Raw genomic sequence first — 23757 nt, 5'->3', positions numbered from 1 at the left:
AATGTGGAACAATTGAGAGATATTGTTGGAATTGCATTAATTCCTCTGAAGACATCACAGGCTGTTTGTCATCTGTTTAGTAAATGGATTAGCATTTTCAAAATTGACTTCTTTAAACAAAAAAGAGGAAAAATTTGGAGGTGTTTGTTATTCATAGAACATAATGCAGTGGTTTTACTGGTCCAGCCCACCTGTAGCCGAATCGAACTGCATGTGCCCCGTGAACTAAAACAGATTTGACACTCCTGACCTAAATTGTTTTGGTGTTAGTTGCCGAGTGTTGGAGATATCGGCTGTAGAGATGTCTTCCCTCTCTCCACTATGATGGAACTAGATGGCACTCGGCTTGTGGTGCTCAAAGTGCCGAAAAAAGACATTTGAAAAACTCAACAGCAATGTCTCTTTCCAGAAATCATGACCTGGTTACTCAAAAATAATCCACAGACCTTATTGTGAGAAGTTTAATGTAAGAACTACTTCCTTTGTACCGAACCAGTTGTATCACTGTGCAGAAGGAAGCATGCATCTACTGCTAGCTCACCAAGCACCACTGAGCTACTTAACCGTACAGGTCAGCCAAGAAGGACCCCATAAAGGACTACATCTCGTGCTGTAACATGCATACTTCCTCCTGCACAGCGATACAGTTGGTGGGTGTAGCTCTAGAAAGAACATAGTTCCTACATGAAACTGCTCACAACAAGATCTGTGGATTTTCTTGAGTAACCATGTCATAAATTCTGCAAAGACACATTGCTGTTGAGTTTTTCAAATGTGTTTTTTTGGCACACAATCTGAGTGCCATCTAGTTCCATTAAACTGAGGAGAAGGCAGAACACTGAATGAATGGCTTGTGGCATAAAGGTCTATAACAAAAATAAAATGTTTTGCTAGTGTAAGACGAACTGTGATAGATGTATATAAACAGGCACATTCAGTTTGATAAGATAAGCCTTTATCGTCTCCCATGGGAGAAATTTGTCCTGGAAATTTGATATAACACAGGTGACGTATCAACACACAGCCTCCCCATACACCCTGGATATATGTGTATACAGGCGCAATCAAACTCCAGTTATCATTCAGTAACGCACAGATCACACACACATGTTCAGTAGTTTGATGGTGGAGCTAAGCGAAGTTCATACCTGTGGAATAAATTCCTAAATCAGTGGTTCACAGCTGGTCCAGAAACGGAGTCCAGATTTCTCCTCAGTCATTAGTTAAAGGTCCACACAGTTTATTTCATTCAGCATCATACTTGTTTGGCTGTGTCGTTAAGCTAGTTTGCTGTCTCTGTGAGGTAGCTCTCCATGCTCTTTACAGCAGGGAAAGGCACTTCAGAATAAAAACGGAAATTCACTATACTTGAAAATAAAGTGTTTTTTACCAACTTGGCATGTTTGTNCATTCAGCATCATACTTGTTTGGCTGTGTTGTTAAGCTAGTTTGCTGTCTCTGTGAGGTAGCTCTCCATGCTCTTTACAGCAGGGAACGGCACTTCAGAATAAAAACTCTGTGCCGGAAATTCACTATACTTGAAAATAAAGTGTTTTTTACCAACTTGGCATGTTTGTGAGTCACTTGCAGCCCATTCAGAATGGACCCATGACCCACTTTTGGACACGACCCACCAGTTGGGAACCACTGTCCTGCCCATTTTCTGAATACTCGGATGAAAAATGGATGTTGAGTAAGCTGGTGTAGTGAAACATCCTTTCCATGACAGTTTCAGTCTCCAGTTTCTGGTCTGGTTTCTGAATTTGAGTGTTTTATATTGTCTTTTATTATGACTGTATAACATGTATGTTTTTATGTCTTTTTATTAGGTGTATTAGTGAAAACACTGGATATTAGTAGCATATACATGTCATTCCCTATTCCTGCCTGTTCTAGCCTAGATGTCAGGACAATAGAAATAAGTCATGTGACTATACTGCAATATCATGATGGACTTGATGCAAATCTGTGTACAGTATTTTAATTTCTCAAATTCAGTTAAATCTATGGACAGGTTACCAAACCATGCTGTGCTGCCATAACGAATAACAGATCCAATAGCTGCCCTGCACAACCATAACACAATGCTTTTATCTATTCCTTGGACCCTGAGCCTTTGCAGAAAATGCAGACGCTGGCTGGACATACTCCACTTGATGAGCCCATTGTAACTGAGAATCAAAGTGAGGTACTTGTACCTGCTCAACTCTCTCCCTGTCGATGACAACTGGGCTGTGGTCACCAACAGAACCTCAGTTGCCACAATTATGCCAGCATAAATCTAGATGTTCGTCATCCATCTTGGATAATCTAAAAGTAAATAGAGAGTAAATAGAGTAAAATATTCTCTGCACACAATCTTATATCGTATAATCCTAAATTTCACACGTATAGAAGATCTCAAAGCCAACCTCACAATTATGTTCCACTAGGAGCAGTCAGAGATGTGGTAAGGTCATGCTCCCAATCTAAAGACATGCAGGTTAATTGGTGACTCTAAATTGTCCGTAGGTGTGAATGTGAGCATGAATGGTTCTGTGTCTATGTGTCAGCCCTGTGATAGTCTGGTGACCTGTCCAGGGTGTACCTCGCCTCTCACCCAGTGCCAATGTCCAGCCTCCCTGCGACCCCTAACAGGATAAGTGGTTATGGAAAATGAATTAATTAATGAATTTAATGTTCAAACTGATAAACGTTATTGTTTTGTGTAAATATACACTCATCCTGATTTTGCGTTTGGGAATCGAGGACCCTAATTGTTGAAGTTGTGAAAGCAAAATTTCTTTCTCAAGATTCATTAGTGGGCCCCCCAAATCTTTCAGATTTAAAGGGGGGAAGAATGGGCCAAAAAAAATCCCATCTGAACACAGACATTTATTTCTTCATACAGAAAGCATCTAGAAGCTGGCATTGATAACAAAGGCTCCTCTAAGTATTAAGTCTTAGGGCTGCTGTGAAACTGCGCCTTCTTAGGGCATCAAAAAAAGTCGGTCATGGGTGCGTCTGTATTATGAGTAACCAAGAAAGGACAGCAGAGGAGATACCCGCACACCAATACAACTGGGCTGGACAGCCACAAAAAAAGGTTCACAGACTGAGATCAATGCAAAAAAGAATAAAGTGTGCAAAAAATAATACAAGCTTGCTTCTGTTTTTTTAATTACTTTTTAATATTGTTAAGCACTGTCCCAACTTTTCTCGAATTGGCATTGTTGTTGGTGTACTGCTCTCTACCATCAGTTGTATTTAGTGTGTATAGACAGGTAGAGCTCATGTAGCTTCACGGAGGACGTGTACCTGTATGCCACAGAAAGTCACTTACACCAGGTGTTGTCTTCCTTTGAGGAATGCATGATTCACTTCCATCTGTTTCAGCTTGTTTAACAGGATCTGAGGAGGTATTAAAGGCTGAGCTAAAATCCATAAACATTAGCATGCATGTCAGCTGTAACCTTCCCGAATCTACAGATATTTTCCTTGAGCCTCTTGAGTCCATGGCATATTTTTTATTGTCATTTATTAATCAACTATTTATGTCTACATTTTACGCTATGTTATAGTAAGTGTGCAAGACAAGCTGTTCAAGCAAAAATTTTTACAGTTTGTGGCGATGATAAATGGTGTAATTGATCTTTCGCTAAGCCACGCCCCTATGTGATGATCCGACAAGCTGTCAGAGTAAGCATTTAGCCCACACTTGGAAAAATGAAACAGTGATTCCAGAGAGAAGCAGACAGAGAGGTCTACAGTCTGTGTTTGAAGGATATATCCAGGATGTCAAACTGACTCAGCAGCAACAACAGGTTAAAAAGACAAAGATAGTTAGAAGCTAAAGCCCAACTATAGGCTACACATCACAGTGTAGAAGTGAACCACCACATCACTGCTGATCGCCACACAAGACAATGAATATAAAGGGAAACTTTGCTGATATTGAACCAGCTGTGTGGCATCGCAGTGTGTGCAGGTGAACTGTGTTTGGCTTCACCCCTGTGCTGCTGCCAGCATCTGGACCTCCGCCGCCGGCAGGGATCTCTGGGGGAAGTCAAATAACTTCCATCTGCGCACAATGTGATGACACACAGCTGGTTGCTGGTTCCTGTACAGCAGGGTCGGTCTTTGTTTCACTGTTATAATCAGCTCCAAATTCACAAAACCAGCCTGAAAATGAAGGAAATCTGAAATGACTGCATTAGAGTCAATGGAGCACAGCTGAGTTGATGTCGGACCCTGGTCTGAGCCGGCCTGATGCTATGTTACGATTGGCCAGTCTGCGTCTAGGGGCGGGATTTTGAGAGAAAACATGCAAAAGAACAACTGCAGTAAATATTTACAAACTAAAACCATTTAAATTTGTATGCCCCTCCCCTGAGCCAAAATAAACAACACAAGTCCCTCCAAGTGCTTAAAAATAGTTGACATGCCTCCCCCTTTTTTTGCACCACCCTTGCCCCCTCATAAATAACAAACAGTCCCTAAGTATTTGCATACATGTCAACTGTAGGTCTTTAACAGTAACTAAATTCTGAGGGCCCCCAAACACTCTTATGAGCCAGTGTTTAAAGCCATTTGGACATTCATGTTAAATTATTTAGTCTTATATGCTGAAAAAATGTCCATCATTTATCTTTGATTCATTATAAGTGTGTGGGGAAAAACATAAATCACCTATTACCGTTACCGTTATTAAAACAATATCTAATCTGACCAGGGTCTCCTGAGGTCAACGTCGCTCCGCCCACACCGAGTGTTCACGTGACCGACCGTCGCCCAGGTTGTGTCGAAAGCATCCTGGTGTTAGCAGTTAGCTACCCGCTGACAAAAACACAAACTAAGGCATGAATATTTTTACAATGCGCGAACTATTAACGCGGCTCTAGCGGAGACAAAGAAGACAAGGACCTACCCACAGCCCCCTTTCCAACATGGTTTGATAGCTGGCATGTGAAGAGGCCAGTTAACGTAGCTAACTATTAGCGCTAGCTAACGATCAAACTTTGACGGGCAGCAGCAACAATTCGCTAGCTAGCTGCTAGTTTGATTGACTACAACCATTCCGGCTAGCCAGGTAACATCTTGTTATTGTAGCAGGTATGCTAACTAACTAGCATCTCGTGTGTGGACTGAGTAATAACGCGTTTTTTTTGATCAGTCATTTAAAACTAGCGTTATTACTAAGTAACGTCCGCTAACTGATCAATAATGACTGCTGTTGAGCGGCTAATGCTAACGTTAGCTGTTTAAACTTCACTGTAAGTAACACACAATTACGCAGTGTTAGTGCTGATTATCTTTCTCCCAGCTAATAGTGAAATTAGGCGAACAGCAGCTAGTGAACAGCTGTAACCTGAAAAGCTACGCGTCTGTGTTTTCTTATTGATTCACCCAATCACATGAGATAAATAATGCTAAACACCAGGATGTCAAACGCATGGGGATTAACGTTAAGGCAGCAGTATTGTGTAGAAAACACAGCTGTCCGGTCATTTCGGTAATCCTTGTTTTCCTCATCATGCGGCTTCAGTAGATGTTTGTAATTGCGTTTAGTTTAACGTCTTGTATCTGCCAACACATTTGGCTACGTGGTTCACCGTAAACAGACTGTATAGGCTAGAGTCTACTTTTCTTTAAGTTATGCCTGGGGACGCATCAGATAGTAGCGATGACTCCGATACCAAAACAAATGAAAAGGCCTGCACCGTCAAGCATCAAATCACCAATGGTAAGTCAATTATACTGTTTATAACTACGAATATAAACCCCCCTGCACACTGCAGTTCACTCAGTCTATTAAAATGTATAATTGTTTAATAGCTGAGGCTCTGTCAGAGTTAGAAATGACCACATGTAGTCATGTCTGAGGCTGGAGGTTATGGTCTATGTTTGCTTCTCCACATATAAATACAAACAATTAGAAACAATTAAAAGTATGATGCAGACCAACACAACCCCATTTAATCCAAATCACACACAAAATGAGATTCTCAATACAGATACTTCATGCTAGGTATTTTTTTTACTACTGTATTGTGTTGCGTGTTTTAGTCACCCATTGTATGTGGTTCTCAAATGATGTGCCGTGATGCTAATCCAGGTATTCCGTGGGAATTTGTGATCACCGCACATGCAACTGCACCTTTACAAAAACTTATGAATGAAATTTTGATTTTAGACAACCATTCACACTCACATTCACACCTACGGGCAATTCAGAGTCACCAATTCACCTAACATGCACGTCTTTGGATTGTGGGAGTACCCGGAGAAAACCCACGCTGACACGGGGAGAACATGCAAACTCGGCACAGAAGGAACCAGGAACCCTCTTGCTGTGAGGCAGCAGTGCTAATCACTGCACAACAGTGCCGCCGAGCTGTGATTTATTTATTTGTCGCCACTCATGCGTGGAAATTATAAATATGTGACACATTAAAAGCCCTGATTGGCAGCCAGTGTGAGAGATGATAACCTGTAAAAGGAGAAAGCCGTGAGTGGGACAATTAATCGCTTTATTGTACGGAGCAAATTACAGCAAAGCACCAGCAAAGATGACCTACTAGCGAAAGAAAAGAAAAAAACACTGATGTAGATAATGGATTTTTTATCCTTCAGTTTACACCCAAGTAATAAGTAAGTAAGTAAGTTCATTTCACATGATCTTACTCACCCATGTGCCAAGCTTGCTGAGCATCTGTGTGTCACACCAGAGGAGCTTGTGGATGGGTGCACTGCCTTTTAATGAACTTGGTTCAATTGGTCTGAACTCTAGACCGAAAAAAAACAAACCTGTTGTTGTCTTATAGTTTGTTTATGGACATTATATGTATCCTTAAATAGAATGCACGGTGTAAATCTTTAAAGACAGCCTGTACTGAATGGCATAAGGCAGAGAACTACCGCTGTAGTGTACTCCCTCAGTTGCTGAAAACTTCTGGTTAGTTGCAGATAAACCGCAATCAGTGCTGTCATCAGCTGTCAAAGGAGCAATGTATTACCATGCTTAATTGATAAGGGTGTAGACAGTGACTGAAGTGCAACAACCTCTGAATCTGTAGAGAGCACTGCAGCTGACAACATTCTTCTAAGCTGTAACACAGTGAGTCATCGGAACAATCAAGTACACGTTTGTATTAAATTTTTTTTTTTTTTTTTTTTTTTTTACTGTGCCGTTAAGTGTTTCTCTTTCTGAAGAATGCAGAAAGTCAAACACGCGTTGAATCCATTCGGTTAAATTGACTCACAACTAAATTATGCCACCTCTTAAAGTTTCACAGCTGTTTCAGAATAAGAGATGCCAGTGCAAATTGTGAAATGTGTCTGCCTGGCCTTTTAAAACAAAAGTGTCTGTGTTTGCAGGGCTCTCAAATGAAGCATATACTGCATGTTTTGATCATGATATTTTTGTTTTGCCGCTAGCTAACCTCACAGGTCACACCGAGAGGGTCGGCATGGAGAACTTTGAGTTGCTCAAAGTCTTGGGCACTGGAGGTAAGTTTCCACGTCAACATGAAATATATGAAATATAACTGTAGTTGTAGTTAAACCTGATGGAAAAACTTGAGTAAGATGTCAGTATGAGATATTCCAATTATTAGACAGGATTTATTTTCCCTGCCATGGTTAAATAACTCAAGGGCAACAAAGTGTTTGTAATTGGTATGTGTAGACTGTGAGGAGAAAATGTCCCTGATGACTTAAACGCTGTGGTAAAACATTTTTTACATTCATATCATGAATTTGGGAGTTGCAAATGATCAAGACAGTAGTATCTGAATGTTTAGAAGACAGGCTGTCGATGTCTCTGTTATTAGATCTCATCCACAATGAATACCTATGAGAGATCTGAGAAGCTGTGGTGTGCAGTTTTCATATATTCCACTTCAGTTTCACTTTTGTGCTAGAAAGTCAAGTCATGAACGATTGGATGAAATGTTTGTTTGTCTTTGTCTAGCTTATGGAAAAGTGTTTTTGGTCAGGAAGAACACCGGTCACGATGTGGGCCAGCTGTACGCTATGAAGGTGAGACCGTTTGTCTAAGATATTAAACTAAATGTGATCACAGACAGGTTGGTTAGACCCTGTTTACATTTTTTTAAGAAATGCATTTTGGTGATCTGAACACGAGTGGACAGCTGAAACCTATAGCCATTCACACCTGCGTCTATAATGCGTCTCCAGCTGACCACCTCTGTTCACATATCGTCACTACCTACGTCACTTGCACTCGAAGGTCAAAGGGCTGTTATTATGTCTACAGCCTTTCATGTCGTGTTAGCAGTTGTGTCAGTGCAGCTGGAGATATTATTGTCAGCAGAATCCACACATATCCTTCCATGGGGCACAACGATGGATGGTCAAGCAAGTCTTTGTCCAAATCATTGTAAAACAGGCAAGTTATGTCACCAAAACAACCACCACGTCCTGCACTGATGACCTATTCTGCTGTGACGTCCTTGTCAGGGACACATCAGGACGCATTAGCTCTTAAGCACTATTCGGACAGGATTAGTTTAATGTGGAGACGTGGGATAAAGTAATTTTTACCAGGGATTTTAGTCCCATCCGAACGTGCCATGTCTGTAATCATTATAGATAATATCAGTAAACATTACGGCGGCTTTTACCTTCTGTAAAACGGTTCAGAGTCACATCCTATTTACAGTAATTTTTCCGCCTTTACAACTAGTTTTCCGCGTTTTTTCGATGATGGAGGCACTTGAAGAAGCGTTCAGTGTTGTCGGCAGTCGTGATAGTGGACATTCTTCTAATGATCGCATAGCCCTATGTGGGAGACCAATCAAAAAGGTTGAGAAGAGAGCACTTTTCAGAGCCTAGAGACTTCTGGTTGTGTTAGGTAGGCCTAATATAAATCCATATTGCTAATCGTTGTGTACACACAATCCTGATCATGGGCAATATTTCATATTGGGCTAATCATTAATTATTATTATCCTTCAGCTGATGCTTACAGGAAGCAACGTAGTACGCACATGCCGACAGGGAGGTGACGCCAGGGGGCAAACCGAGTTACCACTCCCATCTCTGGTAGAATTACGGAGATTTCTTGTCCCGTGCGAATTGGATATTTATATTACAGACATCCTGTGGTAAACTGACATTAGTCCACATCCCTATGTAAAACTAATCCTGTCTGGTACTTTACACTACCAAAGATAAGTAGTCAGATGCGTCCCAGACACTTCGGTGGTTGTTTAAACTTGTATTTAGCGCTGTACACTTGTGATCCGATAGCCAAGACACATTTTAAAACCAAGTGTAAACAGGGTCTCTGATTTAGATAAAAGAAAATAATTCAAGGTGGGAAATCTTGTACAATCTTTTTCATGTAAAAGATTTACTGATTTGGCTTTTATTCAAAATATATTTGTGTACTTGCACAGAGAAAATTATATTGATGTGTCTGAAGCAGAGTTGTCTCACAGGCAGATAATATTATGTACACGATGTCTTTTTTAGCTGCTGTATTGATAGACACATTGTTCTATCAAGGTTGTCTCGATTTTCCTGGTGTTGACTTAATATGCTGATGGGAAGGTTATTTACAGTAACTTCATTTTGATGACTACCCCAGGTGTTAAAAAAAGCAGCCATCGTTCAAAAGGCAAAGACAACAGAACACACTCGCACTGAGAGGCAGGTGCTGGAGCACATCCGCCAGTCTCCTTTCCTGGTCACGCTCCACTACGCCTTTCAGACGCAGAGCAAACTACATCTCATCCTGGGTGAGTGATGGCACAATACAGCCTCATATGGAGAACTTTCTGTTTTCTCAGTCTTGCAGTGCTGAATAGATGTTCTCTTTATGTTTCTGTCTATTACCGTTTGTCTGTTGGTATTTTGTGCATAATGTGCATAATGTGTGTTGTATGTAATTTTTGTACCATGTCTATTCAAGCTCCCTGTGTATTTGCCTGTGTGTGTGAGTACAGACTACGTGAGCGGTGGGGAGATGTTCACTCATTTGTACCAGCGGGATCACTTTCCTGAGGAGGCGGTGCGGATTTATATCGGGGAAATCATCCTGGCTCTGGAGCACCTGCACAAGGTGGGTGTCCCTTCTTCCAGCTCTATAACTTAAAGCTACATTTATCCATTTGTGGAAACCAGGGAGCAGAAGGAAGACAATGCAAACTTACAGAGACACTGCACCAACCTATCACCTTATATATTGTTATGGCTGGTTTGTTGGAAAGCAGTTGCATAGTTACACACATATAGCAGACACAGAGCAACATTATCACCCAGTTGGAGTCCTGACAAACACAGGTGTTATTTTTAGTGGTCACCACCAACTCCTTGGTCAAAGGTACACTATGCAGGATTGTCAGTTACTGTTTGTAAACACACCAGCCAGTGAGAGTGAAAGTAAAAGCCAACCCCGGCTTTACTCTCGTTTGGTGTTTCGCTTCACTATATTTGCATGTTTTCGGCGTTGCGTCTATTGGAAGCCTACTGCTTTTGATGTGGCGTCTGGTTGCTGGTTCCTTTTTGTAAAACCCCGGCATCACCTGAGCGTTGTCGGGATGCATGCCCATAAACGTTCTGAATACAGACAGCATAGTCTCTGCAGAAAAATACAGCGTCATACTCTTACATTGGGTTATAAGTGGTTGAGAGGGATTTGTTGTGTGTGAGTCTATACATTGTTTTTTTTTTAGGAAAATCCTGCTTAGTGTATCTTTAAATAATTGAACCTTTAACTGCAAAATGTTTGACTGTCTTCAGCAGATACTCGCTGACTTTGTCTGTCATTTGGTGCTGGGCAGGAAGTCCCCTTTGGGCTCTTAACGACCTGAAATCTCATGCTCACTAAAGTGGTTACACAGTGGTTAATGTTAAAAAACGACTGTGGTTGTAAATGTTGCTCTAAATCCAGGTCAGCAACTTTGGCATTGAAAGATAGGCATGGTGTTTTTTTTTAAATTGATGTGCACAAACCACAGCATGGAAGTTGACAAAGAAGACAAACTAGATTCACACTGCATCTCTTGACATTATAAAACTTTCAAAATAGTAGATTCTTGCAGGTTGTGTAAAAATCATCATTCACTCAGATTGTCCAAATTGGCTCAAAACAGCTGTTTATCCCTGTTGGCATAAAACATCCTAATCAATAAAGAATGCCACCCTTTGAAGCCAGCTTGCTATCTCAGCACAAAGCATTTTATATCTGTTTATTTAACCTCGATTCAGTCCTCAGTGTCGATTACCTGGTGCTCCTTTTAATGTCGCCTCTATTGTGTATTGCGTTTTTATGTAAATGTGTTTTTATATGCTGTATCTGGATGTGATATGATGTGTTTTAACCTGCCCCTTTAATAGCAGATAAATACACATAGACAAAGTCTCTTCTTCTTCTTCTTCTTCTTCTTCTTCTTCACCCAAACAACATAACGTTGACTGTGATGCCTTGTTCCTTTGAATAGTATCAAATAACACCATCTATGCAACAGCACCCTTGGTGATTAGTATTCTCATTTCCTGAGGTAATGTTGCAGTTAAGGGTTGCACTTTAGATTGTGTCGCTGTTTGGACAGTTGTTTGCTTTGACAAGATAAGAACTACTGAATAGAGTTGGGTCAGATTGATACTGCGTACCATCTCTGCTCACACAATCCTGCACTTACCAGGAATGTAACTAGAAAGTTTTCACTTTTGTTTTGTTTTGTTCAGCTTGGCATCGTGTACCGAGACATCAAATTGGAAAACATTCTTCTTGACAGTGACGGCCATGTGGTATTGACAGATTTTGGGCTCAGCAAGGAGTTTCTGGAAGAAGAGGTATGTCAGCACAATGCAAAAAATCTATACATATTGATGAAGATCATGACAACTTTTTGTTCATATAGGATTTGTTTTTATCATAATACTTTATCTTCCCTGTCTCCCCATTACAGAAGGAAAGGACGTACTCTTTCTGTGGTACCATTGAGTACATGGCACCTGAAATCATCAGGGGGAAATCTGGGCATGGCAAGGTAAATATATTTTGGTGAGACAGTAAGCGCTGTTGTTCAGTGCTCATATATTTTGGTAATGTTCAAGATTTTAAGTGGTGACAGGTGAGGAGCTGGTAAATTGCAGTCAAAGACTTAGGGCCTTATTTAAATAATCTATAGCTCATGGTCTGAAGTGTTGTGTGCAAGTGCATTTAGGGCGTGTCCAACCACTTTTGCTAGTTAAATGGTGCATAATCTGGGCGTAAAGCGAGGCCCGCAGGGCAAAGGGGTTGTATGTGGTCTCTTAATTAATCATTAGGTGTGTTTTGGGCGTAACTTGAATTCAAGAGTGAAGGAGGACTTTGAAGAGGCTTAAGAGTTTCTTAAGCAGAAGAGAAAATGGTGGAAGTAAAGACTAAAGACAAAACACAAAGAGGTATGAGAAATATTCTCCAAACGCTGGATGACAGTGAGCAAATGAAATAAAACAGATTAGATCGTGCGAGGATATGTGTGGTTGATGTCATTCGGGATACACACACATTTCCCACCTAACACTATACCACCAGAAATAAAATGATCACAATACTAAAATATTTGGAAAACTGGAAAAGTGCAGCAGTGATGACTTTGGTCTGTCTCAACCTTCCATCAGCAGAGTGATCACACTAACAATGACAACACTTTCATAGTCAGCAGTTCATTTCATCTCCACTGGGTGTCCACACCTTGTAGGCTCACAAAAGGGCGTGTCTGTGACAACCAATCACATCTGTTAAAAGAATGTGTCTTACCTAAAAACAGGGTCAACCACACCTCCTCACTAAGGTAAAAGTTTCTATCCCTTTCTTGCTCAGTGTTGCTATGAAAACCTTTCTAAGTCACTCCTAAGCTAGGACTAAGTTAGGAGATTTGGAAAATGGGAGAGTAATGCAGTGAGAGCAGTAATGCACTGCAGCCAATATGGCAGCAAAACTAAAAACTAGTTATAAACTTGATGGAAGAAACAGAACTTAACTTTTAGCTTCTGAATAAGTCAGTGAGGTTACTCTGCTCCTCATGCATAAATAAATCTTTATGTGCAGTCGGACAGCAGCTCTGCTCTCTGCTCTGCTCTCTGCTATGTTCACATTTTAAAGAATGTCATTAAGATTTTCCTTATTAATTACATATTATTTCACCCACCTGCAACCCATTCACACACTTTAATGCTGTAAGCGTAATGACTTTGGTAACTGTGGTGCCTACCCATGGCATGTAAAAGTCTATTAATAACATCTACTTTGAATACGGTCTGAGCTAAGACTCATACATTAGATCAAAGATAAGATTGACATCTTTGGTTATTGAAGGCAACCAGTATCATAACAGACAACACAGGTTCCACTGAATAAATACACAATGGGTGCCTTATCTGCTTTTGTTTTGTGCTCTTTCTTTTATGTAATGTTTTTTTGTTTACCTGTCTTCTTCTTCAGTCTGTAGATTGGTGGAGCCTTGGGATCCTGATGTTTGAGCTTCTGACGGGAGCGTCTCCGTTTACCTTGGAGGGCGAGAGGAACTCCCAGAGTGAGGTGTCAAAGTGAGTGCAGTTGACTCCATCTTCTTTGAACATGTATTCAAATGATCAGCCTTCCTTATTCTCAGGTCGTAACAATTATCTCAGGCATTATACCGTCTCTCATTAATCAATCCAACACAAATTGTAATTATACATGTGGTTATCCTTTACACAGTGCAGTTCTTAAAGCTGCTCTATGAGGGTACTATGTTAACAAAATTATTTTATTTCACTGACCATCTCCCCCACCTGTCTTCTGTCAGACGTATTTTGCGCTGTGATCCACCGTTCCCCTCTATGATTGGATCCACTGCTCAGGACCTGCTGAGGAAGCTGTTGGTGAAAGATCCCCACAAGAGGCTGGGCTCTGGACCGCGTGGGTCTGAAGACATCAAAGCACATTCCTTTTTCAAGGTCCTTTCTACCTCAACTGCCAGTCATTCACATTCTCTCTTTCCCTGCCTGTCACCTCTTCGCATTCATCCATAACTCTTCCCTTCTGCTTTTTTGTTTCGTAACAGGGACTGAACTGGGCCGACCTAGCACAGAAGAAGGTGCAAAGTCCGTTCAAGCCAGAGCTGAAGAGCGAACTCGACGTGGGGAACTTTGCTGAGGAGTTCACCGGGATGGATCCCGTCTACTCTCCGGCGAGCACGCCGCCAAGCACTGACCGCCTGTTCCAGGTTGGTCCTTACTTTCTCAACCTTGACCCTCATAATTGGGATTTTCAAAATAAATTACCTTTAACTACCATCTGAAAATAATCCATTAAGTAAGTAAAGCATTTTTTATGTAGCGCTTTGTAAAATACACATTTAGAAAGTGCTTCACAAACACAAAAACATAAATGAACAAATAAATAAAGTAAAATTAAGAGGGTTGGGGCTAAAACAGCAAAGGCACCATAACTTTGTTAAGCAGTTTGAATTGGGGATGGACAAAAAAGGATCAGAGTGGTTGAGAATTAGAATAAGGAACGAAGAGATCAGAAATGTAATTGGGGGCAAGGTCATGCAGTGTAAGCCAGTGGAGGGATGCAAGAACAGGGGTGAATGTGAGAATGATGGCTAGCTGTAGTTAAAAGCCTGTCAGCTGCGTGTGTGGTTTTAGGCACTCTGTTTTCTCTCTCCTTCTTATAGCAGACTATTCAAAGTCTACTACGCCTAACATTACCTCTCTGTTCTTTCAGGGTTACTCCTTTATTGCTCCCTCCATCCTGTTCAACAAGAACGCGGTCATGGGAGACTTTGTGCAATCCCAGATTGGTGCTGAGCGTCCTGCTTCAGCCTCTGTCCAGCGCAGTGCAATGTTAGAGGTACGGCTCTTGAACCAGCTGATCTTGACTCATAAAGCCATTTTTGGTTTAAAGTGGGTATTAGTTGTTGCTTTATGGTAGAGAGGCAGTAATCTAGGTAGAAGTAAAACAGCATTTAAAAATACTCAGCGGTGTTTGTTAATAAGGGCAGACAGGAAGGAAGAGAGGAAGAGAAACTAGTTCATTTAGCCTAGTCGAGCAAAATTAACCAAGGTTGTCTGACCTTATTGCGCAGCATGTTTTGTCGCATTTTGTCGAAGGCTAGGTAATGTTAAAGAAATATCACAATTATGAGGAGACTGTTTGATAGCATTTAGATTATTATAGCATCTGTTTCAATCCTACAGTATGCAAGGATAGATGTTGATGACAAGCAGGGTTTCATATGAGTGTAAATGTATCTTTATATAAATCTAAACATGGTTCTCTGAAGCAGACCTTTCTCAGTGCATAAATATTGACTTTCGGGTTGTATCTCATTTTGGTCGGTGCACATCAAAATCCTTCTTACACTGCTGGAAGCTATGTCCTATTGCATAAGGAAAAGACAAACAAACTCAGCACGTCTCGCTTAAATAACAGCTCAGTGTGACTCATGCCATCATCCCTTCTTTGTTCAGGAATCCCAGTTTTTTCAGCACTATGAGCTGTGTCTTCACGGGCCGCCCCTCGGCGAGGGTAGTTTCTCGGTGTGCAGGAAGTGCCGACACAAGCAGACCGGCCACGAGTATGCTGTCAAGATCGTCAGCCGCAGGTGAGTTCAGATGCTGCTACACTGTGATAGTAAGAGGTTTGAGTTTGTGTGCTCACTGAACCATCTGATTGTATAAGTCTTGTTGTTAACTGGCTGTGCTGACTGTGTTAGAATGGAGGCAAACAGCCAGAGGGAGATCGCTGCTTTGAGGCAATGTGAGAGTCACCCAAATATCGTCAAGCTCTATGAAGTCTATACTGATCAGGTACAGTGGAGGAAACCCACATAGGGTGACATGTACAGTTACATAACATTAACAGATTAAATCATGAAGATACTGTATGTTCTTTCAAGGATGGAAACTTCAGCAATGTGGGACAACAAAAGAATCATAAACTTTTCTCTTCTCTCTCAGTACCACACATATTTAGTGATGGAGCTTCTGCGAGGTGGCGAGTTGCTGGAAAGAATCAAGAGGAAGAAACTCTTTGGAGAGGCGGAGGCCAGTCAGCTGTTACAGAGCCTGGTGTCAGCCGTCAGCTTCATGCACGAGGCGGGAGTCGTGCATAGAGACCTCAAACCAGAGGTGAGCTGGGCTTTAATGGCTTGATTCATTCCTCAGAACAGCTGTTCTCAAACTTTTTCCAGTTTTAAATTGTTTTTCAGCCAATACCCCCTGACCAGCACAAAACATTTTTGGTAGACGTGAATGCCATATAATATACACAGTCTCTCATTGGAAAAAAAAGACCCAAAATCATGACCACACGTTTTCCTGCTTACCTATAGTGCTTTCTATTAAAGCTAGATTGTTCTGGTGTGAGATGCCGAGTGTTGGAGATATCGGCTGTAGAGATGTCTGCCTTCTTTCCAGTATAATGGAACTGGATGGCACTCGGCTTGTGGTGCTCAAAGTGCCAATAAATACATTTGAAAAACTCAACAACAATGTCTCCTTCCAGAAGTCATGACCTGGTTACTCAAGATAATCCACAAAACTTTGTGTGAGCAGTTTCATGTAGGAACTGTTTTCTTTCTTTGAACTGCGCACTCCAACAGTACCACCGCACAGAAGGAAGTGTGCATCTACTCATAGATGAGAGGCTCGTGCTCCTGACAGCATGGCTGTGGTGGTGTTGGTGCTAGGTGAGCTAGCAGGAGATGCATGCTTCCTTCTGCGTGGTGACTGGTGGTTTGTGGGTGTAGTTCGGTAGAAAGAAAATAGTTTCTACATGAAACTGCTGACAACAAGGTCTGTTGATTATCTTGAGTAACCGGGTCATGATTTCTGGAAAGAGACATTGCTGTTGAGTTTTTCAAATGTATTTTTTCTAGACTTTAAGCACCACGAGCCGAGTGCCATCTAGTTCCATTATATTTGAGCGAAGGCAGACATCTCTACTGTGGCTATTTCCAACACAGCAACTCCCACCAAAACAATCTAGATTGATTAATAGCACTACAGGTAAGAGGAAAATTATGTATTTTTGCTTTTGGGGTGGACTGTCCTGTTAAAACTTGCCTGTGAAAAATATCCCACCTATTATAATAGAAAAACTAAAACTAAACTGAATTAAAAAACAAAAATTCAAATGAAATAAAAATAAGAACTAATTAAAAATACAAAACTATAATAACTCTGGTGCACATGCATGTATAATTCTGCTCATATTAAAACATCAGTCCAAACTCATTACATCCATAATTCTACCGTTTGACATTAAAATTAAAAATACATTTCAGTAATTAAAAAATGAAACTTTTTCCAGATAAGTTAGATGTTAGAAAGGAAGCCATGGCATGTGGAATTACTGGCCCAAGTAATATGGTGAGAGAGAGAATTAGTGGGAACGAGAACAGACTGAAGTTTTAATTGTCTCAGTATTATTCCACTGTGAGCTGCATGTGTCCTGTGTACCCTCAGGAAATCTGGTCCACACTGGCTGAATATGGAGTCATAAGTGACCACTTTGATGTGTGGGGACGTTAGTGTGGTTACTTTGCAGCATTACCGCACATGATTTAATCGAGGTAAACGCAGTGGACAACAGTGCATAATGTCTCCACTGCGGTGCAGCACTTTTCAAAATGAAGGCTGCAGATTTATCACACACATACCCTGCCGTCTTCAGATGGCTGTGGGATTTAATTAACTGAAGGAGAGGGCTTTCATATAGTATAAAGCAGCTGTGAATGACAGATAGTGGTAAGAATCACCCATTAACTTTCAGTTCTGCGCAGAGACGCCTGTCGTAATCGCATAAACTTTTATTTTTGATGCCAATCTAAATGCTTTTACTGGTGGGAGCGTTTTTAATTAAAATGGTTTATCTACATTATTCCATAATTCCTGCACATTCTGCTAAAGCATTGAGTTTGCGCTTGTTGACAGAATCACCAAATGATGAATCATGGTCAGATGAGTGTTGTGGAAATAGCTGTTGTCCTACGGCATCCAGTCTCATTTTCACCACAATATCAACAACTAATTTTGCCTCATTTAAATAAAACTCCCATCTGTTTGCCCTCTACTCCTACCTTTGCACCACATGTGCTGCGATGGGCACAAAAATGTCATACACACAGGCAATGCATTCATTGAGCTCAGGATCACATACTTGCAGTTTTCAGCAGTGGTTCTAGTATTTAGTGTTTAGTACTCTTTGTTCTGTCAGAAAATTTGGAGCCCTGGGTGTGAAAAGTTGGGAAAAATAAGAGAGGACAATGATTGATCTTATTTGTTTCCCTTGCAGAATGTGCTCTTCGCAGACGAGGGGGAGGACTCCATGCTCAAAGTAATAGATTTTGGATTTGCCCGCCTGTGCCCCGCAGGCAGCGCCCCCCTGCAGACTCCCTGCTTCACGCTGCAGTACGCTGCACCTGAACTTTTTGAGAGTGCAGGATACGACAAAGCCTGCGACCTCTGGAGTCTCGGGGTCATCCTGGTAATTTAATCTAAAACCGCTGATTCGGTCGCATCAGTCGGTAAGGCAAACTGAAGTACTAATGAGTCTCTGCGTGTGTTTTCATCAGTACACCATGCTGTCAGGCCAGGTGCCATTTCAGAGCGAGCAGCGGGGGATGACCTCATCATATGCTGCTGACATCATGCAAAAGATTAAGGAGGGTGATTTCTCGTTGGACGGGGAGGCCTGGAAGGGCGTATCGGAGGATGCCAAAGAGCTCGTTAAAGGTATTTGATGTAGTACGTTTGAAGTGACACATTTGCAGCTGGCTTTAGGAATTAGGGGCACATGACATAACCAACACAGGACACAGTAGTGTTAGGCAGGTGTAAATAAAATTCAAAGCAGTTTGATATTAAGCCAAACACCGGATTGGAGCAGTATACTGAAGGTTGTTATTAGCAATGGCCATTTACCCTTCAGCTCTGTGGTGACCTCCCTTTCAGACAACTGCCACCTTATTTAGTGTAATGAGGATGTAATGTGTAGAGAACACCTCATTTTACCTTCATGAATCAGCCGTTCCTCTTTCAAAGCGAGTGACAGGTATAAAAAAAAAAAAAAAAAGGGTGTGTGGTGTTAGTGACTGTGGTCCATTTTGTGCCACCCTCGTCGGCTTCAGATTCAAAATGTATATTACATTTATAATATTTCTAATATTTTCTGTAACTAACCAACCAACTGCAGAGTAGACAATCTGCTTCCTTTTTACACTGGCACGTGCATGCCCAGTGTATGTAAATGGTCATGTGATATGTATTTTGAGGCGTGTTAGGCCCTGATCACACAGAAAGCATTTTAGCAACTGGAGGCACCTTTTTGTAATTGTTTTTAGGGAGAATGAAGCTTTTTGCTTGTGGTTTTTGTGTTGCGACGCACCTCATGTTTCTTCGCTCTTTGACAATGTCCTCTATGTTTTAAGGCCTACTGACAGTGGACCCAGAGATGCGTCTCAAACTCTCTGATCTGAAAGAGAACAGCTGGCTGCAGGGCGGAGCATCCATGTCCACCACTCCTTTGTGCACTCCGGATGTGCTGGAGTCTAGTGGGCCTACTGTCCGCACCTATGTCAACGCCACCTACAAGGTAATGGTGTACAAAATTTGTTCTCAAAATAGATTAGTTCATGAACTTGATGTGTTTGATCATACTGTTCTTTGGTCCTATCTGTCTCTCACCAGGCTTTCAACCGTGGTAAGAGAGAGGGCTTCTTTCTGAAGAGTGTCGATAATGCTCCCCTCGCAAAACGCAGAAAGCTGAAGATGACAAGTACAGGTGTAGAGACCCGATGGAGTTCATCTTCTTCCTCCTCCTCTTCTTCCACATCCTCCTCTGCTTCTGCATCTGCAACAGCATCTAAAACACAGCCAAAGCAAACTGTGACCCCAAAGCAGAGCTAGCCTAAACAGCCGGGGAGAGAACAGAAGGAAACGAAGAGGTATGAGCTTAAACTGGAGACAAGATGTCCTCCAGTGGTGATAGGGTCACTCCGTTCCAAAAAAACCAACCTGACAAACCAAAAAACTGGTTTAGGTTAGTATTTCGCTTTCAATTTCAATTGAATTGAATTCCACCTTTTTACAGCAAAGCACCTTCGTTCATCATGCCACATTCTCCCCGAACCAAACTGTATTTTCCTTGAGCTAATGGAATAGAAGATGGTAGAAATCTAATTTGGCATCTTTAAGATGTACAGAAATCTGTGGCCTTGAGAAAAATATTATTACTCAGTATTCACTCACCATAACATGGTGACATCACACACTAAAAGTTAAAAACGAGACATTTACCTGTTTTCACTGTGGGTAAGAAACAGTGCCTGGCTATATAGGGATAAAGGGAAAAAGGAGCCATAAATGAGCAGAAGCCATATACATATACATATACATATATACAGCAAAGCAGTGAATATATCAATTGAGCCGTTGTGAATACACTCAGAGTTGCACATAGCAAATGAAAAGTCCTTCCAGGAATTTGCAGGCTCAGTTCTTTGTATCTTTGTAGATTGCATATAGTTATTTTGTATGGAGCCCCTAAAGTCCTGAAAGGTATTACTTTTTATCTTGTGTTTACAAGTTATTATCCTGTGGGAACAAGTTATTATTTTATTCGCACAAATTAGCCTGTTATCATCTGGAAACAAGTCAATTATCTTGTTTACCCAAGTTAGCCCATTACCTTGTGTGCATAAGTTATTATCTTTTGGGAACAATTTATTATCTTGTGTACAGAATTTATCATTTTATGGGAACAAGTTATTAATTTTGTTCACACAACTTTTTATCTTGTGGGAACAAGCCATTATTTGTGAGCACAACTTGTCTGTTTTTATCTTGTGTTCACAAGATAATAACTTGTTCCCACAAGATAGTTCCCAGAAGATAATTTGTTCCCACAAGATAATAGCTTGTTTTTGCAAATAATAACTTGTTCCTTCAAGATAATTATTTATTCCCACAAGATAAGGTTCCCATAAGTTAAGAACTTGTTCCCACAACTTTGCCTATTATCTTGTGTGCTCAAACTATTGTAGAAATAAGTTATTATCTTGTGGGAACAAATGATTATCTTGTATGCACAAGATAATCACTTGTTCCCACAACATAATAATTTGTTCCCACAAGATGGTTCTCAGAAAATTCTAATCTGTTTCCACAAGATAATAATTTGTTCCCACAAGATAACTGGTTCACACAAGATAATAGCTTGTTCCCTCTAGATAATTTGTTTCCACAAGATAGCATACAAGATAATTTGTTTATACAAGATAAGAAGTTGCTCCCACAAGATAATATCTTGTTCCCCTCAAGATAATAATTTGTTCCCACAAGATAGTTCCCACAAGATGATTTGTTAACATAAGATAAGAACTTGTTCCCATAAGGTAAGAACTTCCCTTCCCTCGAGATAATATGTTCCCTCAAGATAGTTCCAACAAGATGATTTGTTTACACATGATAAGACCTTGTTCCAACAGGACAATAATTTGTTCCCACAAGATAGTACCTTGTTCCCTTGAGATAAGAATTTCTTCCCACAAGATAATTTGCCTACATAAGATAAGAACTTATTCCCACAAGATAATAATTTGTTCCCACAAGATTGTTCCCACAAGATAATTTGTTTACACAAAATAAGACCTTGTTCCCTTGAGATAACAATTTGTTCCCACAAGAAAGTTCCCACAAGATAATTTGCCTACATAAGATAAGAACTTATTCCCACAAGATAATTTGTTCTCACAAGATAACTTATCTGCACAAAATAACACATTGTTCCCACAAGGTAACAACCTGGTGCAACAGGTAATAATTAGTTCCCGCAAGATAACTTGTGTGCACAAGATAGAAAATATCACCTTTTTGGACTTTAGGTGCTCCGTAATTTTGAACTTTGCCATGTGTAATTTTTGGCAAAAATCTGCAAAACTTTGGCCACAGGTGCCACATGTAGTCGGATAGTAGTTTTGTATGAACCTAGAATTTTTTGTTGTTGCACTTTTTGCAGAGAATGTAAATGATTAAAAAAAGGCAAATTGCTGGAAGGACTGAGCGCAGAGGGAAATGCTTAGGATATGTAAAACCTTGAGAGCAGAGGATGCTGTAGTTCTCTACTGGATGCAGTTCTAACTGTGTCAGTCCGAAGGGCACTGACTGTTGCACCTACAGTACACTACCAACTCTACATATCCCTTTGAACACAACGCGGGGCGCACGTCTTCATCGATTGCTCTGATGATGAAGTATTTTTGGCAAACAATCATAGTTTGACTTGAAGTGGTCGCAGTACTAACCAAGTGTCCAACGGTAGCAGAGATGAAGACACAGAAACAGTCATGAAATCAAGCGCGATTTTCTCGTCATACTTGCTGGTGTTGATATTATTACTCGCGTTATTGTGCCGCTCTGAAGATTTCCAGCATGCTAATCTGTCGTGATGATGAACTGTAAGAACTTTTTCTATATTTTGGTATCTTGGTATCTCACTAATGTCACGCAGAATGTTTCAATGCTACCAAGTGCAGCTCGAGTGTTTGCACGTAGCAAAATCCATTTTGGTGATTTTGCGTGTACATCGCCTTGAGCTTGTGAATTTTTAAAGGGTATTTCTCTTTTTTTTTTTGCCTTTTCAGACCAGCGCCATATGCGGCTATCACAAACACAATCTAATATAGTCTTTGATATTATGCTCAGCTTGTTGTCACCTGGGCTGTAAGGGTCACCAAAATGTCTTTTTACAGATGGTTTTAAAACATTGTAGGGCTTTGAATTTGAAATAATGTTACAGACACTTAATCATGACTTTAAAATGGTTTTTCTGATGAGACCATCCTGCGAGATCTGTATATACTCATCCTTGATTTAAAGAAAACAAAAAAAGATGTATGTAATGATTTAAAATTTGAAAAATGTTTAAATGGTATTTTAGTCTCCTGATGTATTTTTATTGGACTTTTTTTTTTTACATGTTGCACAGTCAGTTGATCAATTAAACACATTTCAGCTTTAAAGGTGCTTTCACTGATATTTATTACATGTAATTGATTTTAATGCTGTGGTAATGGGATTGATGATTAAATCGGCTCTTGTGTACCAGCGCCATGAGTGTGTGTGTGTGTGTGTGCGTGTGTATGTGGCTGTGTGAAAGGGTGAATGGTGCTGGGAGGTTGGCTGTACCAGAAATTTCTGTACCAGATGAAGCATTATTGCAAGTTACTGTATTATTTCCTTGTTGTTGTTTGCCGCCTTTGTCTGTTTTAAAGGTAACTGGTTGTTCGTGTTTGAACATTGAAATTTTTACTTAAGGAACTGTGCTTTTATTGGTGTTGATATTATTTTGTTGTAGTAAATGATATGTTTTCCTTTTCTCTTTCTTTTTTTTTTTGAGCATTACTATTTTACTGAGATGCACTGTCACTGATGTTGTAACTGGGAATTTATCTTTTGCATCAAGATTTTTTTGGTTGGTGCAAAATAAACTTTTAAATAGACGGTTGTGTGTTTTGTCTTTTGAGTGTTGTATTTGTTGTGTGAATGCTCGCAATGAGAGCGCTCAGGTTGAGCAATGTCAGCAGCAACGACACTGAGATCCATTATCAGTAAGTGCAAACAAAATAAATTATACAGGAAGTTTGATAACCGCTTTATTCGACAAAAGCCATTCTAAAAACGTACCTATTTAATAACAAGGGAAAAGCTCTCTTTAAAGCAACACGAGGAGTTTTCAGTCAGCGTTTCATTTGTTGGTACCACTCAAGG

General features: G+C 40.5%; 1 protein-coding gene across 1 annotated transcript; it reads left to right on the top strand.

Moving 5' to 3' along the window:
* The first annotated feature begins 4751 nt into the window (after positions 1-4751).
* On the top strand, positions 4752-23489 carry rps6ka4 (ribosomal protein S6 kinase, polypeptide 4). The gene is made up of 18 exons (XM_050040185.1): positions 4752-5722; positions 7417-7488; positions 7952-8019; positions 9593-9743; positions 9951-10066; positions 11695-11802; positions 11919-11999; positions 13439-13542; positions 13785-13935; positions 14043-14204; positions 14711-14836; positions 15457-15590; positions 15702-15795; positions 15946-16116; positions 18284-18475; positions 18564-18723; positions 19419-19582; positions 19678-23489. The coding sequence occupies exons 1-18, from the start codon at positions 5635-5637 to the stop codon at positions 19894-19896; spliced, it is 2361 nt and encodes a 786-aa protein (XP_049896142.1). The 5' UTR covers positions 4752-5634; the 3' UTR covers positions 19897-23489.
* The last annotated feature ends 268 nt before the right edge of the window (positions 23490-23757 follow it).

The sequence above is a fragment of the Epinephelus moara genome, chromosome 3, assembly GCF_006386435.1.
Source record: "Epinephelus moara isolate mb chromosome 3, YSFRI_EMoa_1.0, whole genome shotgun sequence".
NCBI lineage: Eukaryota > Metazoa > Chordata > Actinopteri > Perciformes > Serranidae > Epinephelus > Epinephelus moara.
Note: the sequence above shows the minus strand (reverse complement) of the source record. Positions and strands in the feature narration are given on the sequence as shown.

What these genes read in the sequence shown, in the direction of transcription:
- rps6ka4 (XM_050040185.1), top strand. Translation starts at nt 5,635, where the DNA reads ATGCCTGGGGACGCATCAGATAGTAGCGATGACTCCGATACCAAAACA. An exon ending in CTCTGGAGCACCTGCACAAG is followed by an intron (nt 10,067 to 11,694) that starts GTGGGTGTCCCT and finishes TGTTTTGTTCAG; the next exon opens with CTTGGCATCGTGTACCGAGA. An exon ending in GTCAAGATCGTCAGCCGCAG is followed by an intron (nt 15,591 to 15,701) that starts GTGAGTTCAGAT and finishes TGACTGTGTTAG; the next exon opens with AATGGAGGCAAACAGCCAGA.